This window comes from Malaclemys terrapin, chromosome 17, assembly GCF_027887155.1.
Source record: "Malaclemys terrapin pileata isolate rMalTer1 chromosome 17, rMalTer1.hap1, whole genome shotgun sequence".
Classification (NCBI taxonomy): domain Eukaryota; kingdom Metazoa; phylum Chordata; order Testudines; family Emydidae; genus Malaclemys; species Malaclemys terrapin.
In genome coordinates, this window is record NC_071521.1 from 14,270,443 (window position 1) to 14,284,524 (window position 14,082).

Genomic DNA, 14,082 nt, shown 5'->3' on the forward strand with positions numbered 1-14,082 from the left:
AGAAACTAAGTATAAATTATCTCAGGCTTTATACAGAGCAGATGAAATCTGCTAGCTTTCCAGGCAGACGTAATAATGCTGCTAAATCCCAGAACAAGTTCCTGGGAGGTGTAGCAATTTGAAGAGTCAATTCTGAAGATTCATATTCTGCCAACATGCACAACCTTGATGCCACCAGTAGGAGTAGTTTCATTTACTCTTGATTTAAAGGAGGAGCATAGATTGGTGGATAAAGAGAAAGTTATTTGGCTGCTTTCTCAGCTCTGAGAGAGACTGTAATATTTGCTGTCATCACTTCTGCATGTTTGGGTCCAAATCTCCCAGGCTGTGATTTCCAAAGGAGACAAATGGAATTAGTGTACAACTAACAAAGGAATTCAGTGCCTTTAATCGCCTTCGAAAGACACAGCCTTAATGTTTATTTAGTGTAATAAACATAGTGTTTTTTTATTACATCTTGTAGCATGAGCATTTGTTGAGCCAACAGATTTGTTGGGGGAAGAGTCAAAACAGCTTTTGTAAAGGGAAGTCATGCCTCACCAATCTATTAGAACTTTTTGAGGGGGTCAACAAAGACTTGGACAGGAGTAATCCAATGAATATAGTGTACTTGGACTTTCAGAAAGTCTTTGACAAGGTCTCTCACCAAAGGCTCTTCAGCAAAGTAAGGAGTGATGGGATAAAGGGGAAGGTCCCCTCATGGATCAGTAACTGGTTAAAAGACAAGAAACAATGGATAGGAATAAATGGTCAGTTTTCAGAATGGAGAGAGGTAAGAAGTAGGGTCCCCAAAGGATCTGTAGTGGGACCAGTGCTGATCAATAATTTCATACATGATCTGGAAAAAGGGGTAAACAGTGAGGTGGCAAAGTTTGCAGATGATACAAAATTACTCAAGATAGTTAAGTGCAAAGGAGACTGCCAAGAGATCTCACAAAACTGGGTGATTGGGCAACAAAATGGCAGGTGAAATTCAATCGTGATAAATGCAAAGTAATGCACATTGAAAAACATAATCCCAACTATACATAAAAGTAATGGGGTTTAAATTAGCTGTACCACTCAAGGCAGAGATCTTGGAGTCACTGTGGATAGTTCTCTGAAAACATCCCTTTCAATATGCTGTGGCAGTTAAAAAAGTTAACAGAATGTTAGGAACCATTAGGAAAGTGTTAGATCAAGCGTCAGCAACCTTTCAGAAGTGGTGTGCCGAGTCTTCATTTATTCACTCTAATTTAAGGTTTCACGTGCCGGTAATACCTTTTATCGTTTTTAGAAGGTCTCTTTCTATAAGTCTATAATATATAACTAAACTATTGTTTCAGAGTAACAGCCGTGTTAGTCTGTATCCGCAAAAAGAAGAATAGGAGTACTTGTGGCACCTTAGAGACTAACAAATGGTTCCATTCTATATGCATCCGAAGAAGTGGGCTGTAGTCCACGAAAGCTTATGCTCTAATAAATTTGTTAGTCTCTAAGGTGCCACAAGTACTCCTATTCTTCTTTTTAAACTATTGTTGTATGTAAAGTAAATAAGGTTTTTAAAATGTTTAAGAAGCTTCATTTAAAATTAAATTAAAATGCAGAGCACCCCAGACCGGTGGCCAGGACCCGGGCAGTATGAGTGCCACTGAAAATCAGCTTGCGTGCTGCCTTCGGCACCCGTGCCATAGGTTGCCTACCCCTGGATTAAATAATAAGACATAACATATCATAATGCAGCTATATAAACCCATGGTATGCTGTCTCCTGGAATATTGAGTGCAGTTCTGGTCCCCCATCTCAAAAAAGATATATTAGAATTGGAAAAGATACAGAGAAAAGCATTTTTGTTGCTCAGGGGTATGGAACAGCTTCCATATGGAGAAAGATTAAAAAGACTGGAACTGTTCAGCTTGGAAAAGAGACGACTAAGGGGGGATATGACAGAAATCTGTAAAATCATGAATGGTGTGGAGAGAGTTAATAGAAAAGTGTTAGTTACCTCTTCATATAACCCAAGAACCAGAGGTGATCTGATGAAATTATTAGGCAGCAGGTTTAAAACAAGCATAAGGAAGTACTTCTTCACATAATGCACAGTCAATCTGCAGAAATCATTACCAGGGGATGTTATGAAAGCCAAAAGTATAACTGGGTTCAAAGAAAGAATTAGATAAGTTCATGGAGGATGGGGCCATAAATGGCTATTAGCCAAGATGGTCAGGGTTGCAACCTCATGCTCTGGGTGTCCCTAAGCCTCTGACAGCCAGAAGCTGGGACTGGATGACAGGGGATGGATCACTTAATAACTGCCCTGTTCTATTAGCTCCCTCTGAAGAATCTGGCACTGGGAACTGTCGGAAGACAGGATACTGGGCTAGATGGACCATTAGTCTGACCCAGTCTGGGTGTTCTTATGTACATCATCATGTTTCACAGAATGAGAAGTCTGGCAGAGCAAGGATTGAACACATTTTTTCCCAAGTCCCAGGCTAGTGCCGTAATCATTGGACCATTTTTCCTCACTGTCTCTGATTAAAGCATTTCCCTAGGGTCTTTGGGATCAAGGAAATATTTAGAGCCACATAACTGTGCAAAGAAAAAATTGTCCTAATTATAGAGGGATTAGTTTTAATGACAGAGCTTAGAGCAGCAACATCTCTATAAAGTCAAGATCCTACAATGTGTCATGCATCAGCAGTGAATGCAAGCAGTCCAGCGCAAGGTCTAAAGCGCCAAGCCAGATTTATAAAGCGAGGGTAGTTCAGCTGTTATGGAAGTTCAGAGTCAAACATCCCAGCTCAAATCCCATTTTACAGCTTGGTCTCCTTTTGGTGCATATTCATGCGACTTGTTATCCAGCAGAATACAAGTCAGAATTCTCAACAAGAAAGCTATAGGCAGCAGCACAACCTCCAACTGGGACCAGCCAATGCCAATTGACACGGACACAGCATCCAACTGGAAATGTGGAATCTATAGCTTCAGCTGCAGCTTTGTCATGGTGGGAAAAGAGTTACAGATAGCGTGATTTTCCTGCTCAGCTGTGACCTTTTTTGGTGTTGGTGACTCACCCGGCAGCAGCGGCTGCTGTCTCGTGGGTCTGGGTTAGGGTGACCAGACAGCAAGTGTGAAAAATCGGGATGGGGGTGGAGGGTAATAGAAGCCTATATAAGAAAAAGACCCTAAAATCGGGACATCTGGTCACCCTAGTCTGGGCCCAGCTCCCCTCCCCACTCAGACCAAGATTAGGGTTGTGGTGCTGGGGCGGAAGGTGCTACTACAGATGGTCAATGCCCCCATATCTGTCAGGGCATTTTTTTAACAAAAATCATGGCGCAATCACTAAATCCGTGACTTTTACGGAATTCACCATGACTGCTCTGTGATTTTTTATTTTAAAAATGCTATAACGAATCTGTAGCCCTATCTATGGCTAAACTTCCAATCAGAAACTCATGGGCTAACAAATAATGTACCTAACACAGTTCACAGGCAGACTTTTCCAGCACAACTGTAGGAAACATTAACCAAAAGCCAGCCTAAAAAGGGGACCAGTCTTCAGTCCAAGCAAAAGCCTGCAAGATCAGAATTCTCACCACTCAGTGATAAGATGTGCAATAAGATAAACACCCAGATCCCTAGTTTAAGGGAGTGTTCCTATACTATTGAATTCAATAAGAGTTTTAGTATTAACTTCAGTGGGAGCAGGATCAGAGACATAGGGAGATGAACAGAACATGGGGTTAGCAAGATCAAAACAGGAGACATCCATCTCACTCGAAATCTCCAAAGCGTCCCAGTCTGACTAAGTGGAAGGCAATGTGCTGCTGGTGTAGTGGGAAGTCCAACCCAGTAACCAGGGCACGGCAGTGATCAAGCCCAAAGGTTATGAAAGTCCCATTTAAAATGTCTAGCTCAGCTATGGAGAGACAAGGGCGTTGTCTGGCAATAGTCCTAAAATGGTAAAAAATAACTGATTTTGATATGTTCCAACATGGCTAGCCCTTTAATCTCAGTTTACACCCACATTCTTGGCAGAGGAGGAAGATTCAGCGTGGTATAGCTCTCCATGGGCAGAGTAACAGAACGTACAGGACAGCACCTGCCTCAGGTGCTTTGAGCAGTGAAACGCTGAACAGGCAGGCCCTCCGAGTTAAGTGACGCACCAGTCTATAATTGCAATGGAAGTAATTGGTGGAACTTTAAACTCCAACCTCCAAGCCCACATACATGTACCCAGATCAGTGCTAAGATGCTCTATGGATATGGTCTCGGTGTTCTGCCAGCCCCTGGGTACATTTATTCCTCACCTCGCTTATTGTTCCTCTCCAATCCCACGGGCAACTTCTCACTCCTCTTTCATACGGTCTCACCATCAACCACCTCTCGCCTTTCATCATATCTGCCCATAGGCAACAAAATTTGATAAACATCCCACCCCAGCACGCAGCAAAAATGAAAAAAAAGAAACCACAACACCCCATTTCAATTCATCCATCTCAGAAACAAGTGCCCTTATGCATAGCACATGTCCCAGTGACATGGACCCCCCCATCAAACCACTAATGGAGCTAACAACCTCTCTGCAACCCAATCAATCCTAAATAGAATATTGTGTGTCTCAGATGTTCATGGAGCCATTCTATTATCTCCTGTAGCCAATGGCTGATGCAACTATCCCTTCATTTACACTGATCCCAGCAGCTACAATTCAGCTCATTACGCTTCTCTTTCAGCTATAATAAGTAATCACAAACGGTGGGGACACTCCAACGCTGTAGAATCAGCCAGCCCAAGTATAAACAACTCCTGCCTAGCAAACATTCCAAATCGGAGGGAGTTTGGTAATAAACCAGGACATCACCTTTAGGTCATGGCTGTGAATGTAAGGATAGTCATAAACAAGTCATTGTCATCTAATAGCTGTGGGGCTGCCTATGCAATCTGCTGGGCTCGGTTGAGTCTTTGCTGTGCAGGTGCCCATCTCTCCACCACCACAAGCCGCATGCTGATAGGCAATCTCAACAAAGTGCCCTATGATTAAATGGATATGGGGAACGAAGTACTCTTTAACCCCTAAAACTTGTCCCTCAACCAGAACTCAGGAACATAGATACTTAGGTCGTAATCTCTTTGGAGCAAGGGCTGTCCTTTTGTTCTGTGTTTGTACAGCACCTAGCACAGTGGGATGCTGATCTATGACCAGGGCTCCTAGGTGCTACCACGATACAAATAAATAATAATGGATCATAGGAAAACCAGCAGCCTCCCCAGTCTATTGTGCTTGCAGTCTTGTCTCTTTTTCTCACACTGAAGCACAAAGAACATATAAAATGCCAAAGCAAATCAAAGCCCCTTCTCAGCTGCACAATCTCATCTTCACCGACCCTTAGCCACTCCAGTAAGATCAGTTTTAACTACTCCCACCTGAACTAACCACACACAGAAGGAACTTCACCAAAGGTATATTTAGGACAGCTCCTCGGCAAAGGGACCACATCAAACTATTGGCACTAAGCAACTACAGCAGCAACATTTGATGCTCCCATTCCAGTTAACCGCCTGTTATATGACATGTTGAAAGGCAGCTTCTTCTCATCAAACCAAGGCTCAGAGACATCCATCCCTCTATCAACACACACCGCACAAAGACAGTGTCAGTCCAATCTGCCTTTTTTACTCAGCCTAATCCAGTTTTCATTACCCTCCCCTTGCAGACCATCAGGATTACCTATCCCTAATCAGTATCTCCCAGACGTAGCCACCTTTCCATAAAAAGAACAGGAGTACTTGTGGCACCTTAGAGACTAACAGATTTATTAGAGCATGCATCCGAAGAATTGGGCTGTAGTCCACGAAAGCTTATGCTCTAATAAATCTGTTAGTCTCTAAGGTGCCACAAGTACTCCTGTTCTTTTTGCGGATACAGACTAACACGGCTGCTACTCTGAAACCCACCTTTCCATAGATGAGCAGTGCTGGAGCTAGCTGCTACCCTCTATTCATGCTCTTCTAGATTAAACTCTACTTCTTTCCCCTTCAACTAAAAGGGTTGGTATATACTCATAAGTATTATAACTATATGTAATCATCATCTCATTTCTCTCTTTTCTTTGCATCAGATGGGACAACATTGAGTCCAGCAAGTTAGGAGCTGAAATTCTACCAGCCCCATATTATTCACACACACACACTCTTGGCTCACTCTCGGCACTGCTTAAACAATAAAACCCAGCAACAAGTCGACTTACATCTGAAGTCTTCCAGCCTCGGCACCAGAAATTCCATGGAAAGTTTTATCATGGGACACTGTTTTAATCATCAGCAGTCACCAGAGGATCAGCAGCATGGAAACCAGGCGTTGAACACAATCCCTCAATGTGTTCTGAAAATGGGGTTGGGTGGGGTAAGGGGGTTCCCAAACGTGGCTGGGCTTGTAATATGGATGGAATGTCACTCATGTGAAAGCCATCTACTTGTCAACTCCACAGTGCCAGCCAGTTCATCATGGGCAGAGATGGGAACCCTCTCACAGAAACTCTTTTATTTGTATTGGTTCACAGTCTGCACAAATCAACAAAAGTGTAACTGTGTGCAATTCCCCTCCCCCCCCACACATTAAAAAACTCACGCAAAATGCTAAAGAGCTTCATCCAAAAGGGACGGCTACTCATTGAAAACTCATTAGACTTGGGGGCTTCACAATGTAAAGCAGCTTTTCTGCTCCTGACCTCCAGATTCCACTCTGACCTTTGGCTTGCTGAAAAACGAGCTAAATATTTGAAATGAGGCCAAACAAACTGTTTCTTTAAACACTTCTACTTAGAAGCTGGAAAACCTTCCTAGTGGAATGAGGAGATTGGAACAATCTTTACAGCAGACTGAAATTTTATCATCTTGGGGGAAAAAGCCCCCGTTTTTTTAAAAAAAAGAGGATTTTTTTTTTTTTTGCAACCAAAGACAAAATGTAGCAAGGAAATGCTACAGCAGGAGCTCGGACTCTTCCAAAGCTCTGAGGCTCATGGCGTGATGGAGGCAAGAATCAGTGAGTGCAATAGCAACATTTTACCTCCTTGCACAATGGAATTTCTCCTATCTACTGAGAGCTTAAAATTAGTGCAGAGAGTTGACATTAAAAACCTTTGGGTCCTAGTCCCAGCTCTGCCACTGGCTGGCTATGAGATCCTGTGCAAATCAGTTTGCCCACCTGTAAAATGGCAACATTGACTTTCAATGGGACTTAAGCTCCTAAGTCACTTAAGCACTTCTGAAAATTTTACCCTAAGTCTGTTTCTGCTTCCATGGAAGTGAATCCAGTGGCAAACTTCCCATTGTTTTCCACATGTGCAGGCTTCCTGTGCTACTCCAGAGTGTGGTTGTAAGGTTTAGTTAACATTTGGAAACTTCCGTGTAAGCATTATTGCTGTGGTTCACAGCACCTTTTAACTCTCTTTCTGCAGACCTCACTAAGCCGTGCACATTCTTCAGTGCAATCGAACTGTCTGCACACAAATGTGGTACCACTTTATAGCAGCATAGTTAAAGTGGTAGAACTTCCCTAGCATGGATGCAGTTATGTCAGTACAAAGGTGCTTTATGCTGGTACAGCTATTCCCATATAAGGTATCCTTATACAACATAACTGCATCCAGGCTAGGGACTGTACCAATATAAAGTATTTCAATATAAAAAATAATAATAAAAAAAACCTACATGCTCCTAACTGAAATACCAGTACAAAACCCTGTATGTAGTGCCAGCACAAACTACAGCTGTGAGTGCTATGCTTATCACAATTAAGTCACTATCCAGGTCTACCCTACAAACTTTCACTGGCATAGCTATATTGGTCAGGGTGCAATTTGAGACCGACAGCTATGCTGGCAAGAACCCCTAGTGTGGATACAGTTATACACTGGCAATACTATGCTTCGACTGTTAGAGCTTATTTTGCTCAGGAGGACTGGAAATAAGGAGCCAGCATCATGTGACCAGCCAGCTCTCCACAAACCAACAGTGGGCCACCAACCCTAGAAAAGAGAAAGCCACTCAGTTATTTTTACACTGTCCAATAATCAGAGAACATGGGTGTCAGCCCACAGACTTATATAAAGAAGTGGAAATACTGTGCTGTATCAATAGGACATCGTCACCCTGTGGAATTCACTGATGTAGGTGGTCAGAGTCAAAGGCTGTGGCAGGTTTCAGAGGAGGCGGCTAATTGTATAAGCATTAACACCACTGCAGTTATCCAAGCTAAGATGAGAGCACCATGCCTCATCAGGCCATAAACTGCAGAGGAGAGGAAGAAATCCTTCCTGCTCTCAAAACGTACAGCATTACAAAGCTAGTTACATGCATTGTTCCTCCTTCCCCTGAAATTTTCTCTGCTAGAGGCAGGATACCTCACTTGATGGACCAATGGGCTGATCCAGTATGGGTCTTGTTGCAGCAGGGACAAGGTCTGTGCAGCTGCAGAGGAATTTCAAGGAGGTCCAGGTTAAGCAAAAAGGAGAAAAAAAAATCTCTGAGGTTGATGGTTTATTTTTTCAGGGTGCTTTTGCAACCAAAAACAAGAACCCCTCTAAGCCCATCCTACTGTCTGGCCACATTCCCTTCCTCTAGTGCAAATCCTTAAATCCCAGAACCATTAATGAAGACAAAACAACAATACGCGCAGGGCAGTTCTTCTTCCCTGCTGAAGCAGGCTGTGCTATGGATGGGAGGACACTGAAAGACCCACTCATAGCCTTAACAACACTTTTTTTCCTTTTACTGCCACTGAAATATCAAAGCTCAGTTTTGTTAAGCTGGAGGAATTTGGATAGATGTGCACAGGAAAGCTGGGGCCTCCAGACCCTGGGTTAAGCTTACATACCAGAAGGGTATGTCTACACTTCAAGCTGGGGTTGTGATTCCCAGCTCCGGGAAACTTACTTTCACTAGCTCTCAACAAGCTAGTGCACTAAAAATAGAAGGCAGACCATGGCCAGTGCGAGCAGTGGGAGGGGCTAGCCACCCAAGTACATCTCTTGGGTGGCTAGCCGCTCCTGCCGCTCATGCCCCTGCAGCTGTGTTCTGTTTTTATTACGCTAGCTCCATGAGAGCTAGCACGATTATGTCTCCTTGAGCTGGAAATCGCACGCCCAGCTCCGAGCGCAGACATCCCATTGTGCTCACTAAGCTCAGCTGGAGACCTGCGGTAAGGATTATGAGCGAGGGAGAGCAGAGACTTTCAGCCTTAACTGGGAATTTTCCAGCAACTGCAGACTCATAGGAGAACCCCGTGTTGGTATTTAAGCATGGTCTGTGCTAATGTGTTTGTCAATAAAGGATTATGTCAAATATGTAGCTGGGTCACTCTGTTTGCCAAAGGAAAAAAAATAGTAGCTATGCCTGCATGTGTCATGGGTTGCACCGCGCAGGTCTCTGCACAAAACATCAGCTGTATCTGTGCAAAACGTTACCCAGGACCATGAAGGCAACAGTACAAAACAACAGCTAAATGCTTGGATCTCTCAGTACCCATGCTGCAAAAGTTCCACTGCAGAACACTGAGGTAAGTAAATAACCTGTATTGAAAACATCAGGCCTGATCCTCCTTTACCCTAAGGCCCCTTTACATCATCCTGGCTGCATAAAGGGGCCTTGAAGTGAGCACAAATTACACTTTAAGGTTTCTTTTCACGGACAGAGTAAAGGGGCCTTAGTGTGAATGAGAATCATGGCCCATTACAGAAGTGCTTAAGAGCTCCTGGAATGAAAAATTTGCACGGGAAGAGCAGACAGTTAGCTAATCCTCACCCCTCCTGTTCGTTAAGTGAATGCAGTATTACATCCCTGTGTGACTCCTCTGTTACAAATGGGGTTAAATGACTTCCCTTAGGTCATATGAGTCAGTGGCAGAATCCCAGTTAAAATGCAGGAGTCTGCTCTAAGCACTAGATATGCTGCCTTCCTCTGAACTGCATGTCTTCGCATGTACCAGCACAGAATCCTTCTTTTTCTTGTATGAATCACTGTGAATGACATTCACACGCTCGTAAGGCACTACCTGCGCCCATAACTGGCTAACAAACTACTTGGGCCCTGGGGCTCCACACATATGTGTTTAACGCTATCTGTGCCACAGAGGAGAAGTGGTTCAGGGGGAGCTGTGGGCACTCAGCTTCTTTGGGGGGGGGTGGGGGGAGGAAAACAGGCCATTCCCTTTTACTAGTACAGAAATGGGGTACACTTATCCACGCCTGTTTACCATGAATCTCACTGGACTGCAACACAAGCGCCCTCTGGCACTCCCCTGTTTTCTGCCCTCAGAGCCATCTTTCCAAGGCCTCGTGTGGGGCTGACCCATCTTTCCAGCTAAAGTTCCCTCTGGCACCAGTGGGAACTCTGGCAGCTCAAGGGTCAACTGAAAGAGGTGACTTGATCATGATATTAAATGATCCTTCCTCCCGCTCCCACCCTAGAGGCCAAGGGCCCCAATCCCCCCAACTCGGTATGCAAGAATGTGAGTTCAGGATCCACACTCAGATCTGTGCTTTGGGACAACATTGTGTTACCACAAGAATCGCCGTCTATTGTTAAAAACACCGGTATAGAATTGCCCAGTACTGCAATAGCTGCTGAAGCTGACTCAATGCTAAAAGTTGTGTGTAACTTAGCTGACTACAGGACTCAAAAAACCCAGGTGTTTCTGGGGATGAGGCATTTCCCCAGGATGGCTCTTGGGACTCTTAGTCATGTTTGTATCTGAATTTAGAAGATATGGGGTAGAAGGGAAAATACACAGAAGACTAGGTTAGAGATTTTGTCCTAGATTCTGAAACAGACAAGAAAATGGTCAGAGAGGTCCTTTCTCTGGGTCCGCCACAGCTAAGTTGAGTGGAAATCAATTAAAATTAATTTTATTATAGGAGCCATTTAGATAGCATTGTGTGCAAGGGCAAAATTCAGAGGTGAGAGGAAGTAGGTCTGGAGACCTGATAGATAAAGGCCAGAGAAGAAACATGGTCAAATCAAATGTCTCTGTGTGTTCTGTAACAATAAAAGGTTGGACACTAAAGAGAAAGTGGGAAGATAAGGACAGAGAGCAACAGTCTGACCGATAGCCTAATGCCAAACCTCAGGTCAGGCTGCTCCTTCCCCAGACCGTGGCAGAAGAAGTTTGGCCTGCTGAAAATCTTGGATAGCGGAGGGGGAAAGGATGGAAGCCAATCTTTGCTCTAAACTGTGCCAGACCTCAACAGCTGTGCTCAAAGTGGTCACTAGCTCAATCACTACGGTAGAACCATGTGTTGGCATGGAGAATAGCAGCACAGAAAGACAAGATGCCAGCAAAAAGGCGCAGGGGTAGACACAAAAAGCCACTTACCCGTGGGCCTCTCTTGCCAGGAGGGCCTGGTAAGCCTGGTAGACCTGGGGGGCCCTAGAAAAGAGGTAAAGAAATATTATTTACAGTTATACAGAAGACCGTGCTCATGTCAACAGTTCTGGAAGAGCCATAATCTAACTGTTTGGAGCAGGAGGGAGGAAGAAAGACCAGTTATGGCACAAAGCCCAGAGTTTCCATGCAACTTAAGCTATTGTTGTAAAGGAATAAAATCTATGCACACCAGTCACAGAACTATGTATTTCAATAGAGCAGAGACAAAGCATTTTCATCTTGCTGCTGTAGTCTTTATTTCTCCAATCACAGCTGTGTTTCAGTTTCCTGGATTCTGCACTGTAACATAATAAGGTAACACAAATTGCATCTCAATGTTGAAAGAAGCAGGCACGTTGTGTGTTATATTATACAAAAGCTAAGGAAACATAGTCATCTCTGTAGTATAGGTTCCTAGAGGAATTGTGATATTAAAGAGATAATCACACCACAGCTCTGTACTCTCCTAGATATTACATTATATGGCAAAAGTAATAAAATTGGTGTCAATGGTGGAAGTTCCTGGACGTGGTGCTGCAATATCAAAGAGGTAAGTTTAGTCATGTCAAAGCAGTGGGGATTTTTGGATGCTGGGTTACAATAGAATAGAGTTATAGGCTCCCTGCTGCATGCTGGTCTGTAACAGTTTAGGGGAACATAATGAGGTTTAAGATGCTGAAGTAAAACTGTAAAATCCTTCTTTAAACTTATTCTCAATGGACTGGAGAATCCAAATTTCCAGAGAGAGCTGCAACTCCTAATCACTCGTGCAACCCTTTTTACAGCACTGACATTAATAATAGTTAGCTAAAGTGTCTCACTGGGGATTTATATTAAAGTAGCTCGTTACGAATGATGGGTTTTGTTTCTCGGGGGAGGGGGGAGAGAGAAAGAGCAGAAGGCTAAAGAATCTTTGGAACCTAGCCTGAACTTTCCAACTGCTCCGGAGTCCAAAGAGCTTTTACCAAAAGTAGAACTAGGAGTGGGAAGTGATCAGATCTGCTGCCGAGCAGGTGCACGCTGTACTCCACATTCGGTTCCTGCTCCCTACATCCTTCCTTCCCCAAACAATTTATTGCAGACTAACGTGGTGCTCTGTTCCCACAAGTTAAGAACATCATAAAACTGACTCTGCCACTTGTGAAACAACACAGGTGACTCAGAGTCTGTACATACGGCGGCACCAAAGAAAGAGTTAAACGTTCAAGATCCCTAACACAGATCTCAGGAATATAAATTCAAATGCACCAGAAAATCCTTGGAGACCCCTACTCTAAATTCCATCCTAGGCTATGGTTTCAAACAGTGAAAGCCTGCATATATGCTAACAAAGTCTCTCCTCAAAAGAACCCTGGTGAATATTACCAATCCTCACATACAGCAGGTAAGTGGTGAGTAAATTAGTTCAGAAGAGATAAGGATAAAACTGAGCCTTGGTCCAAACAAATGCAAAAATTTGCAGAGGTTAAAATATGTATAGGTAATCCCCTTCCTCTCCCCAGTCCCTCCTGGCTACTAATTTGAACTGGCACTGAATGCATTAGCATCTCTCTTTCTGCCGTGTAGCTGGCTCAGGTGGAACCAGACAGTGATGAAGATATCAAAAGAATGCATGGTCTAAAGGTGTAAGATCCTACAGCTTGATAGTGATAATGTCTCATCACAGTGGAAGTTCTAGTGCATCCTCACCTACTGCTCCTATCAAATGTCAATTGCTCGCTATTCCCTTGTTCTTGAGATTTCCAGCCTGATTCCTACTCTGAATTATTGGATGACTATTTGATCTGAGAGATGCCCATCACTAGCTAATATAGTATTGCTGTTCCTTATATAAGCAGCCCCCACTCATACAACCGATCCTTATGTTAAGCTATACACACACATCAGTTTAACCTGCCATTGTGTTAACTCCGAACACCACATATAATGTGACTATGCAGCTGCACAAACACATAATTGTAGGCTTTTTGTTTGAATCAGTCTACTGAATAACTGCTCCGGAATTCAAGCTTTCATTAAAAAATTCCCCAACCCTTGTAGCTGGGAAGATAATTATCAAAAGATGAATGAAATATAATTGATGCGGTGATATCTAACTGAGGCTACGTCTTCACTACCCACCTGAATCGGCGGGTAGAAATTGATCTCTCGGGGATCGAATTATCACGTCTCGTTGGGACGCGACAATCGATCCCCGAATCAACGCTAGTACTCCATCAGCACAGGTAGGAGTAAGCGCTGTCAATGGGGGAGCCACGGAGGTCGATTTGCCGCCGTCCTCACAGCGGGGTAAGCCGGCTCGGATATGTCGAATTCAGCTACGCTATTCGCGTAGCTGAATTTGCGTATCTTAAATCGATCCCTCCCACGCAGTGAAGATATAGCCTGAGTCTGCAGACATCCTGAAACTATTATTTCTGTGAACTGCTCCCTCCAGCTCAGAATGTTGACTCTGAAGTATAATGATGACAATTTAAAATGTCAGTATCCACTTCTGATCATTTCAGCAGAAACATCTCATCCATTGTTGCTTGGAATAACAGTGGCACATATGGGTGGAAATCATTTCCCCTATCCCAACAACCTCCAAAGCAACATCCAGTTGAAACAAAGAATTCAAACACCCCTCCCATCATTTAAAGTCATCTCCTCCACCGCTGCCCCAAAAGAGG

General features: G+C 43.7%; 1 protein-coding gene across 7 annotated transcripts in view; it reads right to left on the reverse strand.

The window, feature by feature from the left end:
- Positions 1 to 14,082, reverse strand: part of LOC128825375 (collagen alpha-1(XXVII) chain B-like) — a 230,647-nt gene that overhangs the window by 183,333 nt on the left and 33,232 nt on the right. For all 7 annotated transcript variants that reach the window (XM_054007835.1, XM_054007836.1, XM_054007842.1 and 4 more), the window contains one exon: positions 11,360 to 11,413. In XM_054007835.1, the coding sequence (XP_053863810.1) occupies positions 11,360 to 11,413 (54 nt within the window). The remainder of the gene's footprint in view (positions 1 to 11,359; positions 11,414 to 14,082) is intronic.